The sequence below is a fragment of the Acipenser ruthenus genome, chromosome 22, assembly GCF_902713425.1.
Source record: "Acipenser ruthenus chromosome 22, fAciRut3.2 maternal haplotype, whole genome shotgun sequence".
Lineage (NCBI taxonomy): Eukaryota > Metazoa > Chordata > Actinopteri > Acipenseriformes > Acipenseridae > Acipenser > Acipenser ruthenus.
Genome location: NC_081210.1, coordinates 29,351,692 through 29,376,348, shown reverse-complemented (window position 1 = coordinate 29,376,348; position 24,657 = coordinate 29,351,692). Strand labels below are relative to the sequence as shown.

The 24,657-nt window shown below is 41.0% G+C and overlaps 1 protein-coding gene across 3 annotated transcripts in view; it reads left to right on the top strand.

The window, feature by feature from the left end:
- Positions 1–6,147: 6,147 nt before the first annotated feature.
- The window catches only part of LOC117973668 (netrin receptor UNC5A-like), a 105,424-nt gene continuing 86,914 nt past the window's right edge, over positions 6,148–24,657 (top strand). The window contains exon 1 of one of the 3 annotated variants that reach the window (XM_058996435.1): positions 6,148–6,796. In XM_058996435.1, the coding sequence (XP_058852418.1) occupies positions 6,553–6,796 (244 nt within the window). In that variant the 5' untranslated portion in view covers positions 6,148–6,552. The remainder of the gene's footprint in view (positions 6,797–24,657) is intronic. The other 2 variants (XM_058996437.1, XM_058996436.1) reach the window with 2 other exon arrangements.

The following is a 24,657-nucleotide window of genomic DNA, read 5'->3' as shown; positions in this document are numbered from 1 at the left end:
TTTATACAGTTGGGTTTTTACTGGAGCAATCTAGGTAAAGTACCTTGCTCAAGGGTACAACAGCAGTGTCCACCACTTGGGATTGAACCCACGACACTCCGGTCAAGAGTCCAGAGCCCTAACCACTACTCCACACTGCTCCACATGGAGTGCAGGATGAGCCCTATATCCTGGACATCGCCAGTTCGAGTCCAGGCTATTCTACTGCCGACCCTAGACGGGTGCTTCCCGGGGGCGGCGCACAATTGGCAGAGCGCCACCCGGAGGGGTAGGGCTTAGGTCTGCCAGGGTGTCCTTGGCTCACCGCGCACCAGCAACCCCTGTAGTCTGGATGGGCGCCTGCGGGCTTGCCGGTAAGCTGCCCAGAGCTGCGTTGTTCTCCGACGCTGTAGCTCTGAGGTGGCTGCATGGTGAGTCTGCAGTTTGAAAAGAAGCAGTCGGCTGACGGCACATCTCCTTTATGATTGTGCAATTTGTCATGACATAATACAATGTTGTGATGTATTTAGTCTCTCTTGGAAATACATAACGGCTATCGCATAGTGAGTGTTTAATTGATGTGCGTTTGTCACCTGCAGATTTTACAAGACATCTTTAAAAAGGTGGTATTAATATTAAGGACCTTCCCTGGTTAAATATTTCTGATTCAATAAATGTATCAATCCATCATTCAGATGACTTCATTCGAATAGACACTAATACTCAGGTATGCATGCATGCTGACAGTCGTAAATATATCCTGACAATTACACATTTAGGATTCCTGCCAAGCATCACGCAATTGAAGCTTTAATGTCAACAGCCTTGCAAGAGACAGTGTGGCTGCTTCAGTTTGCCTATTTGATACAGAGCGTATTTTGTCAGGGGGGGTGTAGTCTTTATGTAGTCTTTAGTGTTGTCTTGCCTTCAACAAAATGCAAACATCTGTATATCAAAACGTTTCACATGTTTTATTTTATAGAGAATGTCTATATTTTTTTCTGAAAATGACATTGCTTACATGTTTAATATCCTATTATGAGTATTTTTTTTTCATTATCTAACACTGTTTCTGCTTGGATCATAATTTACAAGGCTTGCCGGCTTCTGCTTTTTTTTCAACCTTCTGAAAAAGCTTCAAAAGGATTCCTGAAGTGATGTGGTTTTAGAAATGACCACTAGGGATGTTTATCTGTATTTTCTGCCCCTCTGTAACTGTGACAACTAAAAGTTAGTACATTTAAAAAATCAATCTGTGCACAGTCTGAATGCACCTTTTACATCTGCCTCACACTTCATAGTCTTTTCGTTTCTAAGTATGTTAATAATACTGCAGCACTTCATTTAGCACCTTTAAAAATCTTTCAGTTTTAATAATACATGTGACAAAGCAGCTTATTGATGAGCACAGCATGTTTAAAAATAGACGGCTCTTGGTAATTAAAAAGATCTGGGATGCATTTTTGTTCCCTTTAAGCACCGACTTTTAAGTAAAACTCCATTAAAAATAATAATAATAATTATAAACTAGAAAAATAATCCATATATCTGCACTCTTTAGATCCTTTAGATATGTCTAGATGAGGAAACAAGGGCATGACATGTTGACATCCACTTGAAATGAACAATAACAGCTTGTCGATGACTTGCCGTGTTTCAGTACAACTATTAAACGTGAGAGATTGGGTCTTTCCTGGCTCAAGATCAGATACTAACACTAGAACTGTGTTTTCTTTTCATTTCCAAATGGGACGTTCGTTTTTCGATTAGCGTTTATGTCATGAAAGCCATAAGCTCAGTCTCTGTAGTGGAGCTCTGGTTTATTGAGCTGCTGTGGTCAATATTCAAGCAATTATGCCTTCTAAGTCTGGTATCATTGGTATCATCTGGTATCAAAATATTGCATAGTTGTCCTTTCATCCTGTTTGCAGCAGAGCGACAGTGTGATTTATCCCATACTGTGGGCACGGTGCTAAACTCTCTTATGCTGCAGCTTCAAATGGGTGTCTCAAAGCTAACCTGCTTGCACTCGGAGAGTATTTCCAATTGGTCTTCATGGACTGCTCTTTCAATGGGTGAGTGGGTGGTTCATGTACTAGAAAAGAGCTTGCTTTAAGCATGCAGCTTCATTCCCCACAGATAGCCCTGTGATAGAGATCCTTCTCAGGGCTCTCTGGCAAACAATCAGACAAGTTACTCTCACAACTAGACTCGGAGGTTAACTATCCTTTTTCAAAAGTTGTCAATGAAACAGGGCTGAGCCAGGAGCTCTCCCAACCAAGATGACTTGAATTGAACCAGAAAACCCAGATTCAAGACAAGCAGAGATGACTCTTTAATCCACCCGGATCAGACTCACAGCGCTCTGCTTTTCAAACACCCTCCTCTTCATCAGACTCACAGCGCTCTGCTTTTCAAACACCCTCCTCTTCATCAGACTCACAGCGCTCTGCTTTTCAAACACCCTCCTCTTCATCAGACTCACAGCGCTCTGCTTTTCAAACACCCTCCTCTTCATCAGACTCACAGCGCTCTGCTTTTCAAACACCCTCCTCTTCATCAGACTCACAGCGCTCTGCTTTTCAAACACCCTCCTCTTCATCAGACTCACAGCGCAATGCTTTTCAAACACCCTCCTCTTCATCAGACTCACAGCGCTCTGCTTTTCAAACACCCTCCTCTTCATCAGACTCACAGCGCTCTGCTTTTCAAACACCCTCCTCTTCATCAGACTCACAGCGCTCTGCTTTTCAAACACCCTCCTCTTCATCAGACTCACAGCGCTCTGCTTTTCAAACACCCTCCTCTTCATCAGACTCACAGCGCTCTGCTTTTCAAACACCCTCCTCTTCATCAGACTCACAGCGCTCTGCTTTTCAAACACCCTCCTCTTCATCAGACTCACAGCGCTCTGCTTTTCAAACACCCTCCTCTTCATCAGACTCACAGCGCTCTGCTTTTCAAACACCCTCCTCTTCATCAGACTCACCTCTCCTCTCCAGGCACACCTGATCACTTGCCCCATGCTTTCCTTTAAAACAATTTATTTCAGCAACTGGCTGCAGGGGGGTGATTTGTTCCCCATTAGTTATACTAAAACGTTTCAGATGGAAAAAAAGACATCAACTGTGAAATCTCTTTGAAAAAGGGGCTTACATATTATACAATTTTGTTCCAATTGGGTACTCCATTTTTATGTTTTGTAAAATGGTATTTCTGAAGATATCACATCCCTACATGAATATCTATTCTCTTTATTCTAATTTGCCCAGTTTTGTACATCTACGGCTAATTTTACAGACCCCAGCCAGCACTAATCTTGGACTACCTTACCTAAAGCAGCATTAGGCAGGCACATTGCAGTGCATCATAAATGCACAACCACATGTGTCAATGCAGTGCAATTACAAAAGACATTTGGAATTGGAATTTTGTCATTTAGACTTGACCACCATCTCTGTAATGACTGTGTTATTACTGCGCAATCATGGGTAATTAAGAGACAGTTCATGTAAAGTGTTATCTGATATGTATTTATATATCTACCTTTGTTAGGATCACTCTTGACTCTAGATGTCTATATACTTAGCTAGCACTGGGGAATAGTGGGTATGTCAAAATCCATGGAATAATGCTCATTATATCAGATAAGCCCGTTGACCTGCACAGGGAGTTTGAAAACTCTTAGCTGAAAAGATTGTTGATTACAGCAGGTAATGAAATCTGAAATTAAGGATTGATTGTAATACAGAAAGCTTGTTGATCGGAAGTCACCTGTTGGTTGGAAGTCTTGGGGGAATTTTCCTGAAAATTAATTACATCACAACTGATCAATAGAAAGAATTGACATGCTTAAGAGGAAAAGACAAGCGAGTATAAAATGAATGAGGACACATTAAAAATGGGTCGCCTTGACATGAGAATGGTAGTAAGAAAATGATTATTTATGGCAGAAAATTATTTTGGCTCTTGTTCTGTGTTTTATGTTTGCTCATGACATTTATTATGCAAATGTGTAATTAATCATCTGTGTTTTAAGTGCTTGATGATTGCATCGGGTGTGTTAATGCAGATCTTTGCAAAGTTGTATTGTCTTCTCCATTAATTGTTCTTTTTCATTAGTTGTGTTTCATTTTGAGGGCGTTTTTAAACACATAGGGGCCCAATTCTCAAAGTTATTTCATTCAATTAATTTTGACTTCAGCATTTGCAATTGTAAAATGAATAAGAAACTATTTCGGAGTGAATTAAATTCCTGGGTTCCTTAATTCTGGTTTGTTAACTTTAACAGCTGCTTTCTATGGAGTAAATAGCTTTGAAAATGTAGCCCATATTGTATGGTGCACAGAACTAGGGGTGCACAAATACATGCCTGCAACTAGCAATCAAAAACCACAGCTACTATAGGTAAAAGACTTGAAATATCTATCTATCTATCTATCTATCTATCTATCTATCTATCTATCTATATATATATATATATATATAGAGAGAGAGAGAGAGAGAGAGAGAGAGAGAGAGAGAGAGAGAGAGAGAGAGATTAGAGGTTTCATTGGTCACATGTATGTTTATACTTCATACAGACTTGTCAGATTGGATCAGCACTGAACTGATTGCCCACCTGTCTAACACAAATCATAATTCTACCAGACAAGGCTTCTATACAAGACTTTAAGAAGCGCTATGTTTTTACAATCTGTCTTATCTATCTACCTGTCAGTCACTCTCTTTCTCTACCCATCTGTCTGCCCATTGATCCGATCCATCCTGCCACCAATGTCCAACCTATTTAACTATCTATCTCTGTAGGGTCCTACTGGGACTTTTTAAGCTCAGCATTGCACACAAAGCAGATTAATCTAACAATTTGTACCACATGTCAGGTCCCCAGTGCAGCGGTTTATTAATGATTGATTGTTTTGCTTCAGTGTTTACTTCAGTTTAATGCCATTAAAAGAGCTAGTGCACAGACCAGAGATTGCAGGCAGTGATTGCAACATAGTCCAAACTGTTTTACTGGCTTCATACAGAAACACACGACAAAAAGGTGAAGGACAGGGTCTGGATAAACCCCCTCTCTCTCTATGCACATGCTCATAGCATGCAGTTCTGTGTTTAGGTCATGCACACCAATCCAAGGGGAGCAGTAAACCCAGGGCATACCAGGGGAACATTCCCCACACCATCCCAGACTCCCCACCCTTCTGCACTTGGGATCATGCTCCTGGGGAGAGGGTTAATGAAGCCTCCTCCGCAAGCAGTGTACACGGCTGCATTTCTAGTCACTTTGCACACTTTAAAGATGGGAGGGATTCATTCTATTTATTTATAACCTGGCTTTAGTATTCTGTCTGTTTCCCCGAAGAGTTGGTTTTAAACAACAAAGAACAGAGCTTTTGTATATTTGAGAGTTGCTGAATATTTTTTGTATCCCTTTCAGTCTAATGTTTTATCAATCCAAGATCTGCACCCGTCTCTTCGATTTACACTGGAAAACACTGTAATACAAGGATGGAATAGCCTACCAATGCATAGCAATTTGAGCCATCCTGGGTTTTAGTACGAGCTTAGACCTGGGCTTCTTCTTGCCTGCAGACTGTGGCTAATGAATGATGAGGCATTGTAAAACAAGGGGCAGCTCAAAATGCTATGCAATTAAAGTCTTAATTCCATTGTGATTGCTGGTCTGTAGGTCGCACCCAGCAGTCAACAGTCACCAATGTATTCCTAATAGCTTCTCTGTGGAATGAAACCCCCCATTGCACACACCACTGTCATTGCTTCTTCTAATGCAATATCTGCCCTGGGTGTCTGCATCTTACCGCTAAGGTGTCTTGCAAAAGTTTCTTCCCCCACCGTTTTCACTCAAGAAATGGTCTGGACACGCAACTTTGGGACTCGGTTGTCAGTTTGTGATTTCTATAAAACCTGCTTTCCAGTGACAAGTGACAGTGAAACTTAATAAACGCGTCATGTTTCGTGATTCACATCAGCTTGCATAGTCGTTTCAGCTAAAGCCTTTGTCCAGATCGGAAGGATGTTCCTGGTGCAATTGTTATCTAACTCCTAGTATTATCTAAACTTCTATCCTGAGTATGACAGTATGTCAAAATTACGATTGCTGCTCATGCATGTAACTTTAGTCCCAATCGGTCTGAGATTTTCAATAAATAGCTGCGCTGTATGAGATGCAATAATTAAAATCAACTCCATTCCGTACAAGGGCGTGTGATCCGCGCCCGGTTTTGCTGCGCTGCTGCTGCCTCGGTGTTACCTCTCTGTTTCTCTCCTCCTGCATTGCTGTACAAGCATCTGTTCCACTACTGAAATTCAGTTCATGCGAGATCACTGTCGGAGCAGGAGGTAGTACAAGCAAGCAAGGAGGAGAGAAAGACACAGACAGGCTACTGCCGCTCTCCCACTGCTGAGCGAAGCGCATACGAAGACGCCCAGCGTTCTGCTTGCTGTCCCTGGCTACACCACCGTATGATACCTGTGCGGCGCCTCTGAGACAGAGGAGGAATCGATGGGAAAGGTGGTGGATTAGTGTGTGGTACAAAAAATACACTTTTGATGTGTGACGCTGAAAAGAAAACAGAGAGAAAGAGAGAGAAAAAAAACAATTGGGACGAGAAACAGAGATTCCGTTTTCTTCTAATCGGCATCACACCTGTGAATAACAAACTTGAACGGACAATGATGATGATGATGATGATGATGATGATGGTGGTGGTGGTGGCGGTGCTGCACCTCCGTCCCTTTGTCAGCTGGAGGTCCGGGCTGGTGTTGCTGCTGCTCGCCCTCTGCACCTGCAGCGGTAAGTTCTGCTCGGCTAATACGTTATCATCATCTGCTTTCAGTGATGAACTGCTTGCTGCATAACTTTCACTTTGCTTGGACTTTTTAGTGATGCGCGTCGTCGGGTTTCTGTACCGTATACAGTTTGTTTGCATTATCTAGATTGTTTTGTTGTGTTGTGTTGTGTTTTTCCCTTAAGGTCACTGTCTTCATCGGAAGTTTGACTCGCTGTTAGAATTGCAAATGTTTCACACATCATTATGTATACCTAAGTATAATCGTTTTCACTTAGGCCTGTATCATTTGCTTCATTTTAAATGGCATTGTAAAGTGATCGTGTTTGTTTTTTAATAGAATATTTTAATAATAGCCTACACCTTGTATTGCTCGATAATTGCAATCACTACAATAACCATGGTAATGATGGGACGGGTCGAATTATACTCGGCTATTTAGGCAATTACTTTTGTGGCTCATTTCCACTTGCGACCAATGGGAACCCTGCTCCCCTGTGCAGTATGCCCTCTTTTTCATGTGATCTTCTTGTGAAGGAGTGCTGATATAACTGTCAATTTATCAAGAGAAAGCGGATGATGGGATAATTAATGATCACATCATATTTGCCTGTCTAACTGTTTTTGTATTCTAGCATGCTCTACTAGTACTTTTGACAGGTGCATACGTCCGTATGTAATTTACAGCCTAGAGACACCAAATGGTTATACTGACTGTGTTAAGTGAGGCACAGTACTTATTGTTGCAAGTATCAACGTGTGTTTGTATTTACTGCATTGTACCCGAACGCGCACACATGTGCGCCCGTTTCATAAAATGCATTTTAGATGCCGTTCCTGAAGGGACTAGTTATAGATTTTGTTAGGCAGGCAGATTATCTGGTAGTCAGAACAGAATTCTGTTCTGTACCCGCGAGTGTGTGTGTGTGTGCGCACTCTATAATCTCGTCCTCGCATTGGGAAATTATAATATCAACCAAACAAGTGAAGTGAAACCGAGCTACAGAGCTGCGTATTCCCAGGGATGGTATGGCGCGTTCTGGTTTCTATTCATTTCCATTTTAAAGAAAACACTGCCATGCTTGCATGCGTTCTGGCGGATTACCCTTATGTGTGTCCAAGACTGGGAAACGTTTTTGTTTTTACATACATTATAATGCAGAGTAACAATTAAAACAAACAAAAAAACCCCTTTGCAAAATGATATTGAATAAAACATGTTACTACCAGAATTTAACAGACATTAAAGCAACTGATTTCACTGCTGCCACCAGCTGCACAAAACAAATTCTTAATACAACTACCCATTTCACACTTCTAAACTTCAGGACAATGAAACAGATTTCTCTTTCTTCATCCCTGATGTTAAACCAGTACAGCAGCATTCATTTGGGAGTTTCTTACTGGTAGTAGAATTTGTACAGGTAATAACCCCCCACCCAAAAAAAGCCTGCTGTCAGTCGAGTCACATTCTAGCGACTCACATGTGAAATACACCCTCCCATCTGCATGGCAGTATCACCTGTGACTAAACACATTCTAACAGTCTGTGTTCCAGTTCATTAGCTCTGTGTCTAACACATGGAACTAATTCCACATTAAAGGATCTAACACAGATTAATAAGGAATTCATACAATTGTTTTACCTGCTGCAGGGAGTTCAGGGCACAAGCAGGGTCTCCGAGCCAGCGCCTTCAGTACAGGAATACCCTGGCGTTTTATAGCTGTTGCGTTCAACACATGCTGTTTGTTGAAGTGTAAAAAAGGCTGTATATTAAATACGTAGTGTGTACTGGGCACAGTGTATTAGCATCTCATTACAAGACCAGATTTGCATTTGTGAAGCGAAGCAGAGATCTGCTGTTCAGACACAGAATTCACTTTATTGTATGTGACAAGGTACAAAGAAAGCGGCTTGCTGGGTCATGGGCTTTTGTGTTTGTGTGTGTGTGTGTGTGTGAGGCGACTGCTGGAATGTTGGGTGACTCCTTGTCTGTAGAGATGTGATCTGTCATGTTGGGAGGTTCTGTTCGATAGCGTGGTGCCTGTCTGGTGTGAATTAGGGAATAAGGTCAAATAGTAATATATATATATATATATATATTCACCTTTTCTAAATTTCAATAAAACACAATGAAATATTGGTTCACCTCTCATTCTCCATTAAAAAATAAAGAACTAAACAAAATGTAACAACAGTAAGTGTAAGCAGCAGACTGCGAGTGAGTAGAAGTGGTTTGTGTGTGTTTTGCTTGCTTGTGTTTGTGCTGCTCTGATAAGGATTTCATCAATTAAGCCCAGCAGTGTTGCCAGACTGAGCTGGTTCTTGTGCATTGCTAATATGATTCTGGAAGATATTCAGGCTGTAAAGCACAATGGGTCATTTTTCCTCCTGTAATGTGGAGTTTAGTGTTGGTTGGTTAATTGCCACTCATGAGGCAGGCTTGTTGCACCTGATTTGCATCGTGTTTGCTTTCAGCATGCGTTTGCAGTCATGGACAGTGTTTTGGCTTGCTTCAGTAATTGGTGCACTTACCCCAGGACACTTCTGTACACGAGATGATGAAGCTGAGTGGGATTTCATGTTGAATTAATTGCAAATAAATTGAAACAAATAAACATGCTCCAGGGGGCAATGTCACTATACTCCAAATAACCCCTCCTCTTTACACTAAATAATTAAGTGTGTTTGGATAACGTCAAAATAAATCAACACTTTGAAGTCCTGGGCCGCTAACACTGCTTCTGGAAAATGAGTAAAATTACATTCTCTCTTTTTTTAAGGTTTTTTAAAGTTTAACTGAATCCCAATTCTTTTTATTCTGTGTCTGTGCTAGACTGCCACTTAAAAAGGGGATGTGCGCTGAATTTTAAAAGGTTAAAATCAATGAAAATGAAAATTCAATTGAAGCCCTCTCTCCCTCGTACCAAACAATTCTGAGTTCTAATCACACAGCGATTTCTTAACTGGTGGATCAAGCTGCACAGCATCGGACAAGTTCAGGGACTGTTTTTTTGTTTTGTTTTTTTCAGGGCAGGATAGGAATAATGAACTCCTTGCAGCCTCGTCGGAGAGGTTGAATAAATAGACATTTGTACACGACTCTTCAGTGCAGGAGAGAGATTAGAGTCACCAAAAAAACTGGGACCTCCGAACTGAAGAGGGGGGTGTTAAAAGTTGAAGCTCTCTTTAGAAATCTTATAGTCATCCAATAGGAAACATTGATACGATTACTACTATAGTATTGACAACCAATTCATATTGTGAGCCTATTGTTATTGTAGTTACATTGTATACGGATTTATCTCAATTTATGGAACTAGCATTTAGTGTCCTGGGATGGCATATTGAATTCCCGGGACACCTTCTTCAAAATCGGGATGAACAGGGATAAAAGAGATACCAAATAACTAGTGTCCTTAACCTTTTACATTTCTCTGGGAGTAACCTTGCCAGGCATCATCAGTGAGATGTACAGGAGAGGTGGGGCAATTGTTCAGATGTGTTCTTCTCACCTAGAACCCACAACTTATTACCCAATCTTCTTATATTTTGATGTTTTTTAAAAAAATTATGCTAATGTTCTTGTTTATTATTATTAGTTTATTTAGCCTTTATCCAAGACGACTTGCAGAGACTAGGGTGTGTGAACTATGCGTCAGCTGCACAGTCACAACAATGTCTCACCTGAAAGATGGAACACAAGGAGGTTAAGTGACTTCTTCAGGGTCACACAGTGAGTCAGTGAGTGAGCTGGGATTTGAACCAGGGACCTCCTGGTTACAAGACCTTTTCTTTAACCATTGGACCACACAACCTCTTAAGACCCTTAAAACCCCTCAGGTTAGAGTCAGTAATGTTGATTCTAATCCCCTGATGCTTTTTAAAACACTGAATTATGCATTTAATTTTACCTGTAATATTGCAACAGTAATGTTTTAATAACAGGCATTTCCAAACCTGATTTAAAGAAAATTAAAGCCTGAACACCACATCTATTCAGCGTAGCAGGGCCTAGATGCAGATCGAAAACCCAAACTAGCAGTGTGCCTTTTTAAACAGAGGATAGCTTAAAATGAACTGTGAACACAAACTTATTGCGCAATTGGCAGAAGGTGGACTGCCGGCGCAGCATTCATAAATATCAAAGACTTAATATCTTCACACTGAGAGGTATTCCTTTCAAACAAATAAGATAGAGATAGTTATCCTTTGTTAAAGCAGGTCTAGACCACAATCAAACACTAAACTGCTTTGCTGTCATTCACAAGGGAAATCCCTACACCGGAAGGGGACTTTAACCCAGAGATGCAATCTCAGCTACAAAACAAAGAATTACAAGCATTTGTGTGTGTTCCTGCATGTGTCTGAGCAAATGTGTGTGTGTGTGTGTGTGTGTGTGCGTGTGTGTGCGTGTGTGTGTGTGTGCGCAGGTATTATGGTCTTCAGGAAAGCTTCCTTGTATGCCTCTTTGTGCTACATTTGAAGTAGTGACTTGGGTTCAATTTGTCTCTACCATTTATGATTTTATCGACTTCAATCAAGTCCTGGGATCAGCTTGGTATTGCCCTGTAGTATTCACATATAAAGAAGTAGATTCTTTGATCATATCCCAAAAAGAAAAGAAACGAAGCAGGTACAATGTTGTCACATTTATATTTCCACTGTTAGCGTTTATAAAAGTTTAAAGGGCAGTAAAGACACAAGTAAGAAATGAAAAAAGATTAGCATAATTCATCTGGAAAAGAACTATACCACCGTGGAGAACTTTGCATAAAGATTGTGTCCCTGAGCAGATACACACAGCAAATTATTAACACGCTTGTTTCGGCAATTGTTTTGCACACAGTGAGGTACATTTAACAAAAAAAAAAAAAAAGAAAATTTGATTTGGGTCCCACTGGTAAAAGAAAGTGATGAATTAAAGGGGTGTGTGTGGTGAACACTTTGCACACAGCGAGGGGAGTTTAACATAAAATGATTTATTTGTAACACTATGTACGGAGTCTATATATATATATATATATATATATATATATAGGCTCAAAGAGCCAGCTGCCCATATATATATATATATATATATATATATATATATATATATATATATATATATATATATATATATATATATATATTGAGTCTGTTCTTGAAGGTGTTTTTATTTTTTTTGATTTTATTATTAGGCCTCCCACCCTGACAGAAATGTGTATTCTGAATACAAGCAGAGTCCCACTCTAAGTATGTGTATGGGAATGTGGCTCTGCTAGCTTGTCTTGCAGAACTGGCTACTGTAGCCAGTCAGACAGAACAAATGACCTCAGAACCATTCCTTTACCCCTGATACAGTCCTCTGCCAGCAGTGCTGTTTTTGTTTGTTTGACTGTGTTTTTCTGTTGGTGCTTTATGAAGTCTGTCTCAGTACACTGCATTAAAGCCCCTGTTATCCAAGAGACTTTCTGAAGGGACTGGCCAAGGACTATAGCAGGAAAGAGACCAGGTGAACTGCAGAGTGAGTCCTGCTGGCTTCTTCAATCAGACGCAGTCAGTCCGATGCACACAGTCGGCACATCTACTTTGCAGTGCGAGAACGTCTCTCCTGTAAAGGGAACACCGACATCGTTCAGATAATTAATGTGCAGCGGCGCTTTTCTCTCCAGGAACGTGCTGAATTGAGTTCACCTTTTGAAAAAAGAAAAAGGCTGTTTTGCTGTATCACCTGCTAATCTAAGTCCTTGTTTCCTTTCATCAAGGGTTTGTTCTGTTTTCTGTAACCGACAGGAATTGGTGCTGCCGATCACGCTGACTGACACCCCTAGAAATACTCTAGTAGAAGCAGCAGCAAATATTTTACCAGAACCTGACAAGCTGACATGCATTAATGTGGAGCCCTAGTTTAAATCCTCTGGTTTCTTTAGAAAGGGTGAATTGGAATATGTATAGGGTCTAGCTCCTTGAGCAGGCACTGTCTTTACCATACAGGCCCATTCTCTCCACTGGGCAGAATAAAGGGGAGCCCCAGGAGAATGTGTCACACCCTTAAAACACACACTGCGGGGTCCGGTATAACAATCTAATAAACAGCAGATCTAAATACTGCAGCCATTTGCATGAATCTGTCTGGTGCTCTCCCTCGGGTGCGATTTATCAACTCCCTCATTAACTATTAAGGTGCAGTGGAAAGGGAAAGAGCAGTTTTTGTTTTCTTTTTATGGTGAAGGTAAGATCCACCGTGGTCTGGATCAGGGCTGGGCAATTTAATAGTGGTTCCAGTCCAGATCTTTGTTCTAACCGTGTTCTAAATGATTTAACTGAGCAATTAAACCTCCATCTAGGTCCAGAGTTGTGCATTATTTCATTTGATTGATAACCCGGAGTGTAATATCCTTCCAGAACCAGCACTGATAACTTATGTGACTTTGAAAAAAAAACAAAATTCAAGAAAATGAATGAATGTATTGAGCTCCAATCACAGCTCAATAAAGTGCTCCCCTGGGTCATGCTACAACCTCCGCAAATGTAGTTAGGGGGGACTGACCTGCTGGATCCGATCTGTGGATGGGTACAGGAATCAACACATGAGAGATTATTGTTTACAGACCACTGTGATTCACTGTGAAAGCCACTGTGTGTAGAGATAAGGGCAAGTCATCCCTATAAATATCCACCAGGGGGAGCCAAGCTCAATTTAGAGCAACAGCCGGAGAAGACTAAGAGCTAAAGTAACATTTGCAGCCCCCGTTAAAAACAATAAAATAAATAAATACATACAGTTTAACAGCACATAATTATAAAATCACGTACTGCTTAGTTTCCCTTTTTCTATTAAGTCTGTAGCTTCTGTACAGTTGGCAGTCGCTAAATATTGAGTTTTGAAAGCTGCCTCACCTCCTGTTTCTCTGAATGACCTTGAGGTTCCCCTGATCACTTGGTAGTTCGTTCTCACCGAGATGTATACCAGCTCATAGGTGTTGCGTCTCAGCTGTGGTGTCTTTGGTTAAAGAGAGACCTTCAATACAGTGTGAAGCAGCTTCCCTTTGTACAAAGTCTGCTGCCAACGCCACAATAAATGAAGTTGCAGGCAGCTGCAGACTCACCTTGCTGACAAATGCTCTGTATCTTCACTTTTGAATGTGTCAATATAAGCAGGTTTCAGTCGTGTCAGTGACCTTTTTTTGCAGAAAAGTGTCACACTCAGCTTTGACTGGACCGAAAACTGCAGCGAGCAGCAATCTGTAGTATCAGACGGCGAGCGGGCGTGCTACAGAAATAACCAGTGATTTTATTTTACAGCGATGGCATGACCCTCCGGAACACAGCACTGCTGTCTATTTTAAATTAGACTTGTCCTCTGAACTGTTATGAAGGAGTGTGGTGGACCTAAGCAGGGCTGATATGACAAGCCGTCTCCTCTCCGAGAGGTGAGTGAGACCCAGGTGGGGTTACACTGGCAATGTCATCGGGTTTGACTGCGCAGGTCACAGCCCTTTCCTTGGGTTTTCAGTTCATTAGTTTTAAGTCTGTCAGTTTGCAGCCTGCAATGTACTTGTAGGGCCTGGTTTTGGGTAATACGAAGGGAGCAATTTGTCATGGATTGGATTGTACATGCAATTTTCATCTTTCAACCATTCAGCCAATACCTTGAGTGATACTCATTATGAACTGACTACCAGGGAACGAATTTCTAAGAACAAGATACCAATTCTGTACACTAACCCGTTTCCCCTTTTATATAATACAATGAGAGAGAACTGAACCAAAACTCCTGGGCGCTTCCCTTTCCCTAGCGCTCTCTCTGTCTCTCTCTCTCGCTTGCAAAAACCTAATCATGTTTTTCTCTAGAGACCTATTGTAAGAGCAGACCACAATCTGTGGATCTGCCGTTCAATGGTAACAATTTGACTGCACTATTGATAAACCAATATTACTGCTCAAGAATGTTGTGTAGTAGTCACACTGGAGTATCATCTAAGGGCGCTGGAAAGAAACAAACGCACACGATTTCTGGATGTTAGTTTTACTTTTCCATTGCATGAGATGGTGACTGTCATTTTACTGCAGTTTGTGTAGACACTGTCAGATATTTCCTCAGAGGTGACTGAAGTCTGCGTCAGTGGCTCCGGTGATCCACACACTTGAAAAACAAAAAAAACTGTGGCTATAAACCTCTCTGCATCTAAATATTTCCTCTATATAAATATGAAATGGATACTGTTTTAAAGTGTACCCAAGGGACTGATTTAATCAACATAAATAAATATAGGGCTAAGGCTGAGAGAACCATGGATAGGTGGTTGATCCAATCCAGGTTGATTTACACAGACTGGAATACCAAGATATCTAATCTGAACGCTAATATGCAACATATTGTACCTGTTTTGGATAATGCAGCAATGCCTGACCATGGTCTCAGTTTGGGAGGCTGCAGAGAGCCTGGGGAAGAGAGCGGAAGGAATGACAGTGGTCCACCGGTGGAGCTGTGTAAGCAAACAATTGTGTAAAATGCATCATGGTTTTACACAGCATCGTCTTGATGTGCTTTACAGGATGATCAATACAAAATGATAAGCCCATAGACCTATGACCAAGCTGACTCGATGATTATCAATCCCACAAGAGCTTCACGTAGCTTGATCCAGGAGAAGCAAGTACCATACAACCAGGGGTACCAGCCAAGGTCTTCTAGCAGGTCGTTTTCTTGTAGGTGGGTCTTCTTTCTAGCTGTTTCTCAAAACAATATGTCAAGAACAGTATAGCTTTGTAGATCTCAAGGCAGCTAGGCTAAATGATTGGTTAATGTGTTAACCCTTCTTTCTTTCTTTCGATGTATTTTCGTATATGCAATTGCATTGGATTTATCAGACTGCTACTTTAGAAGTGCTTTATGAAACTGGAAAAGTCAAGGAGCGTGAACAGCGATGCGGCTTATGTAATGAAGGCTTGCTGCAGTAAATCCTTTAAGGGCAGCCAGTAAAACATTGCAATTTGTGTATAAATACTTAATTTCCTTAGCATAAATTAAACTGAAATGCTGGGTGCTTGTGTGTTGAGATGGTGGGTTCATTTCCGAAGGTTCAGAGCCCTGTGTTCCCTCTCCTCGTGAATAAAGGAAGACATGCCTTATTCTGTCGTTCTGTCGCTGAAGGGTTTTGCAGTGGGGTGAAAATTTAAGACCAGCCGTACATACCATACATGTACGACCTCTTTCACTGGGTAATCGGCATATGATCAAAATGTGTCATTGTTCCTTTAATAAGCAGCTCTTGCCTCTCGGATTGTGTTTGTTTAATCAATAGGTTACGTTAAAATGAACCAGCTGCCTTAAGAAAAACAGCTAAAAAAAACAGATGCTCTGTGAAGAAGCTTAATTGGAGAGTCTCCTAAAATAGTCATATTCTCTGTGCTGAAGATTATTTCAAATCCCACAGGAACGTTGTTTTTTTTTAATACTTAACGCTGCATTCTCATGGAACGCAGTGCTTTTTGCTTTTCAATAATTGATTAAATCTATTGAGCAATTTACTGTGTGGGTGGCTATCTTGATTGTTATTTTTTTGGTAAAATTGCTGTGTTCGTACTAAACAAATGCTTTTATGGAATTATTTTGACTAATTAGTAATTATGGAAATTGAGTGACAGCAGCATAGTGCAAGTAGGCAATTTATGGGTTCTGTTCCCCACTAATGTATGTCAGCCCTGACCTGCACAGCCGCATTCAGCCCTGATCTCTACCAAGCTAAATGAATGTCAAATTCATTCCATCACGACCACATCCCGATCAGAACTGTTGCAAAGCTACAAGCACATACACACACAGCGCAAACACTCTCAGAGATGCATCTTTCTGCCCAGAGCTACATCGTCTGCACTCTTCTTAATGAATCTCCTTGAAACGAGTCCTGGCAGGCTGCAGGTCAGGGGTCACCATTGTAGCAGACGATGCCTCCGTCTCTGCTGAGGTAGCGCTTATGTGACCGGCTCATTTTTCTGATTCAATCTTGGGTAACTTACAGTTAGTAGCATAATGTGATATTTTTTTGAGAAGTGGTTCCTAATATCTATTCTTAGTGTGTCCGTTAATTTTAACCCATAAATCCTGTTTGTGCAGGATGAGATGCTTTTAAATGAATGTGCTCAGATAAGTTTTCAGGACTTTTGTATGAAGCGGTAGTGATAATATTAATTGTTAGTCTAAGCCTTCCTGTTCTTACGCTAACTTAGACTTGCCTAATGTTTCTTAAGAGGTATTCACATAAAAATGAACTGAACTGCACCCAATGCAAGAGACACGCTTGGTATATGGTCATCATTGTTGAAGAGATCCCAGGATTACTGAAAGCATCACAAGCATGTTATCCAAGTCACGTATGAGCAACACGCGTTCAGACCACGTGATTGACCTACACTTCGTTTACCATCGCGTTTTCAAAGCGTGACGATCATGTGTTATGTATGTACTGTGGAAAGGGTATTGCTGAGCAAATCTAGATTAAAGAGATACATTGTTAGCTGTTTCTGCAACACCTTTACTGCACCAATAGCAACAGCAGCAAAAATCCTCGTTCTCTAATCCCTTGTTAAATAAGCTGTTTAACAACAAGAGGGCTGTTCACTGCACGGCAATTTGTTTAATTAAAAGCACAGTAGTTGTTGTTTTTTTTTTTTTTTTTTTTTTTTTTCACAGTTTGTGATCACTGCTGGATATTCGGAATGCTTAATTTGAAGAATTTACTCTCCCAAGGAAATTGGTTCAACTCAAAATGCTCTTTCCATGTTAGAATATTATGTTTCTGTATTATTGTGTATTCAAGGACAGTGGTCCGGAAGCTGAAAACGTCAGTGGATGGCGGATGCTTATTTACCAGGCTTAGGTCTTTTTCAACCTTGGGCATTTCTTCTTAATAGACTCCCATAAGCTGCATTCTTGAAATATATGATGGTTTTAGGAAAGATCCTTAGAGGTGAGCAACTGAAAGGTCTAGTAAATGTGGAATCTCTATACAACATCACAGCTTTAGAAGGGGACAGATATTATAGCTGCGCATTTTACTGGAATATTTACAGTAGTAAGCATGATAAAAAATAAAAAAAACAATCAAGCACAAACACTAGAGAATGCTGGAGAACACACCTAATATGATATTAAACAGGTTTGAAATGATTTTAGGTTATATAAAGTAGCATGCCCTTTTAATAACGATGAAATAGTTCACAAATATGAGCAAAGTATATATATTACTGTTTATAATCTTCACAATTAAGAGTGTTGCAGGCAGGAAGGTCAATTTAATAACCTTCCCTGGAATGTGTGCTTGCAGTACGGCACAGAGTCCTGGGGACCTGGGCTGTGTTGCAGTCCCGAGTGGTGCTGTGTGATGCTGTCTGCCTCGGCTCTATACCAGCAGTGTCACTTCACATCTGCTTCATGCTGACAGGAGCACATTGTCGGTGTACAGGCCTAGAAGGGCTCCGAGCGAGAGAAGAAACCTGTACTGAGACAGTCAACCTGCTCCTTTTTATAAAGCCAGCCTCTAAAATATGCAGAGAAATCTGACGTTGGAAATAATCTGTCTCTCTGAAGCTGTGTGCTGTGGATCATTTATACATGTTTTTGCTTAAACTCACTGATAAACAGTGAGGTGAAAAGTAAAAAGAAAAGTGCAGGCAAGGTGTGTGTTGTTGGGGTGGCGGGCGGGGGGGGTGGGGTGGAGTGGAGCAGATGTAGCTGGAACTGGTAAAATGCTACAGTTAGTGCAACATAGAATAACAACCATATCTATACATTGACTGATAAACAGTATTGTTAAGGACTGCCAATCAGCTGCTTTATTTATTTCTGATTTGTGAGGTGGAGCTGTCACTGGCTGTCGTTTTTATATCCTTGTTGGCCATAGAGACTGCTGTTCCCGTTACTGTTGCAGATTGGTTCCGTTTATCCAGTCGCCTTCCTTTCCTCAAGTGTCTGAAAACCGCTGTCTGTAATTAAAACTCACTGTAAACATAACCTTTGATCCACACTGTGTTGTCTGATCAATTTCTCTTCCATCCCCACAGCATTCAACACTTATGGGTTGACATTGTCATTCTATCAGCCACTCTTCCATTTAAAAAAAAAAAAAAAAAAAGCATGCTTGTGTCTTTTTAAAGCTTTAGACACATTGATAATGAGGTCAAGTGCAGTCTGGGACCATGAGTCCTAGAGTCAATATGTTTTAGTACTGTATAAATGCTTTCTGTGTGTTTTATTTCATTGATTACCTTTTGTATTGTCGCTGCTGCTATTTCTCAGTTTTTTTGGAACTGTAAGCTTCCCTCTATTGTCATGAATATGCTGACTAGTTGTTAATGGACTGTTGGTGGTCTGTGATCATAGTCCTCATTCCATAGCTGTCCATGTCTAAGATCCTGTTAAAGCTTGGAGTGGCTCAAACTGCCATGCAACAGTAACTCTTAAAAGTAACGGCCAGAAGAGGAAGAGGAAGAGGAAAGCAATAACTTGAATGGAAAGTGACTGAAATCAATAGGATTTTCATTACAGTTACGTTTTCATGTTTCACAGTGGGGCTGAGCGGACAGATGATAAATGATGCATTAATATTCCCTGCCAGCACTTCCCAGCGATGTTTTCTGCTGAGGGCTGTCGCTCTGGCCGGCGTCTATCAAAATGAAGAGACGTTTCTTCTCTCCCTCTGCACTGTCGACAGTCCTGTGTGGCACTCTTGTCACTACAAATAGCCAGCCTCTAACACACACTGTACATTGCTCAATACACAGCATATAGCTTTGATTTTAGTTTTAAAAAAAAACAAACTTTCATTCAAAAGGAACTTGTGGAATTGGAGCTTTGTTGGTTTTGTGTAGGCTGTGAATTTCAGACAAAACACTGATCTTGTTCAATTTATCAATTGAGCGTGATCCCTTGTGGTTTGCTAGTTAATTCTCTTTTGAATCTAGGTTGCCCTTCTCTCTCAATCCAGCTGTATCCCTGATAGTCTAAGTGTGTACTTCTACACAAGAGATGCTGATAACGACCAGCACCGCACAATTCTCTGTAATACCCAGAAAGAATTGCTATAAAGACCACAAGGTTTCTCTGTCATTCACTTGTAAAAATGTTCTGCAGTTTTATTGACTGATAACGTATTAGAAATGCCTCTGCAAATATACATTCACGAAATCAACTGCTTGGCTTTTCTTTGGGGGGCAGCTTTTCTGTTGCGGCTCCCTTGTTTTGGGGAATCAAGCTTATTATGATGAGCACTCTGCTCCATTACCAGCTGTTTGAAACTATTTTGTACAAACGCACTGTATTTATAGTTAAAGCGTTCTGAGAAGGGGTCTGTGTTGCTCTAGCGTAAACTTTTATACCAGTGGATATGGCATATAATCATAATAAATACCTAATACTGTTAGTTACAATCTTTATAATACACGTTTAGATATGTATTATTAAAAAATCCTTCAACTAAACTGTTACCGATACTATTGGTTTAATATTCGGTAGCCAAGACTTCTATCGAAAATGATTTTGGATTCACCTGGCTGCTTGCTGGCCTATGATGCTTGTATATTTAGGTGTTTGAAGGGACTGCTGGATCCTAATCCGCTTACTCCTTACACAAACTGAAAGGTTAGACTTCTGCTTTGAAGCAGTGGTTCCATTACTTTCCCTGGATTGCATGGACACCGCTGATAAATGATGCATTCATATTCCTCAAATTATTCCTTTCAAATCCATCTAGAATGCAGTGTATTACCATGGCCTGTCTTTGTCTGTAATGTCTGCTGAAATGAAGACATCGTTTTCTATTAACGTCTCTGTGAGATTTGTCGAACAGCTTGATCTGCCTGCGGCTGAATCCTTAAGCTTGGGTCGCAGTCAGACCTGCATTATATTCATTCATTTTATTTTATTTTATTTTTGTATACAGTGTAGCTAGCAAGTTTGGAGCTGAAGTTTGGATTTTCTTTGTGAATTTAAGGACATAGATACAATAAAATATCAGCACTGCCTTGTGGAGGAGAGAAGACTTCAGGTTGTATTGCAGTGGAAGGCAGTGGGTTTTAGTAGCTCAGTGGTTAGAGTGCAGGGCTGCAGTGTGGAAGGTACAGGGTTTTAGTAGCTCAGTGGTCAGAGTGCAGGGCTGCAGTGTGGAAGGTACAGGGTTTTAGTAGCTCAGTGGTTAGAGTGCAGGGCTGCAGTGTGGAAGGTACAGGGTTTTAGTAGCTCAGTGGTTAGAGTGCAGGGCTGCAGTGTGGAAGGTACAGGGTTTTAGTAGCTCAGTGGTTAGAGTGCAGGGCTGCAGTGTGGAAGGTAGAAGGTTTAGAAGAATCATCGATTCGATCACTGCAAATGGTAACAGCTGGCAGGTCATGAGGGCTGGATCCACAGGAGCATGTTTAGCAGGGCCTGGGTTTCGGTGTCTCATTTTCAGCAAGCTGCGTGGATCTCTTTATATTGAGAGGTGGGTGACTACACCCACAAGTGATGAAGTCCCACAATGTAGTTATGAGATCCACAATGTGGCGACCAAATGCGGCTCTGTGATTAAACCAGCAGACTGTCAGGGGGCAACTGTGATTAAACCAGCAGACTGTCAGGAGGTAACTGTGATTAAACCAGCAGACTGTCAGGGGACAGCTGTGAGTAACAGAGATGCACTCTGCAGGAAATCAATCTAGCACACTGTTCTAGCTCTCTCCTTCCATTTCTTTGGTTGATTGAGTGGGATGGGGGCAGATGTGTTTCGGTCCTTGGGGCTCTGGCAATCTTGGTAGCGCAGACCCAGGGAGAGAAAAATCCCACCTCCCTCCCAGCTAACTCTTTCAAAAAAGATGTTCTCGCCCGCTACGCTCTCCCTGATTAATGTTGAGATATTCTATTAGTTATTGACTGGTTAAGGTATTGATCTGCTGTTGTGGCTAGGATTTCACCTCCATAGTGACACCTAAACACACTGTCTGCCTCTTCTATATGCATAACATTGATCTCTTGAAAGGATGGTGCATTGCAATTAAACTTTAAATATGGATGCCTGTTAAGTCGATGCATAACAATAATTTGCAATATAGTTTAGACATTTTGATTGCCATTATGTTTTATTATTTATGATTCAATCGAGTCATTTCGGCAGCAGTGCGAGACTTTCCGGGCAAAAACAAGTCTATGCTGCTACAAATAAGTGAGTGTTAAAAGGGTAAAACAAAATCAATGATGCTTTTTTTTTTTGCACGTCTCTGACATATCTGTTCTCTGATTTGTAACCCCTAGGCATATCAGTGACTGCAGTGATTAATGTCCCCCCTTTGTCTGTCCTAGTCTATCTTTTTGTGTGTCTGTCCCCTGATCTCTGCTATCTAATGTCTCTTCTCCTCGGCTCTAACCCCCAGCTGTTCCTGCACTATCTGTATCAATTACAGCGATGGACACAGATAAATGTTCACCCTGCTGTCTCTGGAGCGTCTGTAGCTATTTCTCCTCTTGTTTTTTGTGTCCGACACTCTTCCAAATAATAGGCCTGTTTTGAAAGGAAGGCTCTGTCATTTCACCCCTCTGATTGCTGCCATCTATCATTGTTTTTAAATATCATTTTTTTCCAGCTAAGCACCTCTTTGAAAATTAACTTTTTTTATCACGATTCTAGCTCTGTAATCCACCTAGGAAGGGACACAAGTACCCAGGCAACCTTAATTCTTTCTCCGTGAGCTCCTAGGTGCAAAACCTTAACTGGTGACAGCATTTGCCTGCTTTATAGCTCCTTATCTGCCCTGATAACTTGCTAACTTAGTTACTGTAGGTCAGAGGAAGGAGATGATTCATGAATCGTTACATTTACAAAATAGCTCAAACATTTGTAGAGAACTGGAAGGGAAGAAATAAATGCAGTCACGACAGAGACGCGATTAGCCGTTTTAAATCTTCCCCAATTTTGTTTGGCTTTACAATCGAGGCAAACCAAAAACATCACCATAAAGGTGAGAGATGAGTAGAAATTAGATCAAATGCCATTTCTATTCGGCATGCTCTGTGTTAACTGTGAACCACTTCACCGTGCAATGCATCACCAACCTCCTACAGTCCAGTTACTGACGTCCAGCGCACTCCTGGTCTATCACTCGAACCTGCTACATCCTGCACAGCACAGCCTGACTTCCCAGCAACCACCTCCGGCCGTTTCCATGGTGCTTTGGAAAGTCAAAATGAATTCAGCTCCAGCTTCCCCAAGAAATTGATGCATTTAAAGTGTAATGGTCAAAGGAATAATCCCGCTTTTCAAAAAAGAAAATCTCAAACGCAGCCTATATTTTTAGCAGCTGAATGAGAATGGATTTCTATCGTTATCTGAATTGCCCCCGGGAGGATAGCGTTACCCGCGTGTTTTGTGTTAATGCTCGTCTGCTTGATGGTAAAGGGAAGCTGTCCCTTTCTTCTTACTCACAATCCCAGACTCTGCTGCTAAATAAAACTGCATTCCCTTTGCTCTCGCGGATGTTTTTCATGCTTTTCTTTGTACAGTGGTAATTGCCTTGTGAGCTGGGATGTCTCGGTTCACATTGACAGTCAATGAGAGCCTGAATACTTCTTGCATGTGTAAATACCTTTGCCGCCCCAAGATGGGCACAACTGTCTTCTCCAGCTGGCAGACTGCTTCCCTACCTGAGACACATGGCAAGATGAACTCATTGTGTCGTTTGATATCCTGAATCAATGTTCTTTTTAACTAATTTGATCCCCTAAACCTTGAACGGATTTGATTTTTTGTATAAAATTCTTCTCACTTTCTGTAAAATGTATCCATGGGCCATTAATCAGCTGGGGATTGCTACACACAGCTTAATGTTTGCTCCCAGTATATCTAGTCTGTTTACGCACAGCAGTCCATTTCATCTTTGGAGCGTCCTATTGCTTCTGTGTACTTACAAATCCCTCCTGCCTGTTTTTCTTTGTTTCGCCAAAAGTGGTTGAGGCACTTTTATTTACCCCCCAGCAATATGTTGTTCAAGCAGAATATTAATTGTAGGTGCTCTCTGAATACAATTCGAATGGTTGTGATGAGTGAGAATACTTCAGAAGCATCTCCTAGCTGATTTAAGTACCCAGGATTTGTGAATACAGCTATCGAAGCGATCATGATTGTGAAAATGTGCAATTATACATTATATGGAACACAAAAGGTAGCAGTAAGTGAAAATGTTATTTTAAAAAATCTATGGATGGGCGCTAACACTTTCTCTGCTTCGAGCGTTTTGGGAACTGCCTTGGCTTCATGTTCTGTATATATTCAGAGATTTGGATTGCCGTCAAATACAAATTAATCTGAAAAACTGCTACGCCTCTTATCAATAAAGTAAAAATTGTAGTCAAAAGAAAAATAATTTTAAAAACACACGCACACACACACACACACACACACACACACACACACACACACACACACACTCACTCCTCTCCTGCCTGCGGCTGCAGCTTTAATAAAATAGATGAGAAAGGTAGCTGGATGTCTTAAGAAACTCTCAAGTCTACACAGGGAGTTCTCTGAATTAATTACACCTCTGAATGTTCTTCAGCTTCTAGCTCTAAAGGGCAGTGTTGTTTAAAGACGCTGCTGTTAAGAAAGCACAGCAGCTGTATTGCCCTTTGGTGACTTTCATTTAAACTTCTGAGATGATATGCATATGTTTTAAATTTAGGGTTTATAGAATATTAACTTTTTTTTTTATCTTTTGCTGAAGGAATGGTGTATTCAGGAAGCATCCTCCTAATCTGCAAGAGAAAACAAGATTGCACAGCGCAGCGGTTCAGTATTTAATGATTCAATCTAACTCACACTGTTCTAAACAGCCAAGACATTGCACCCCTGTGTTGCA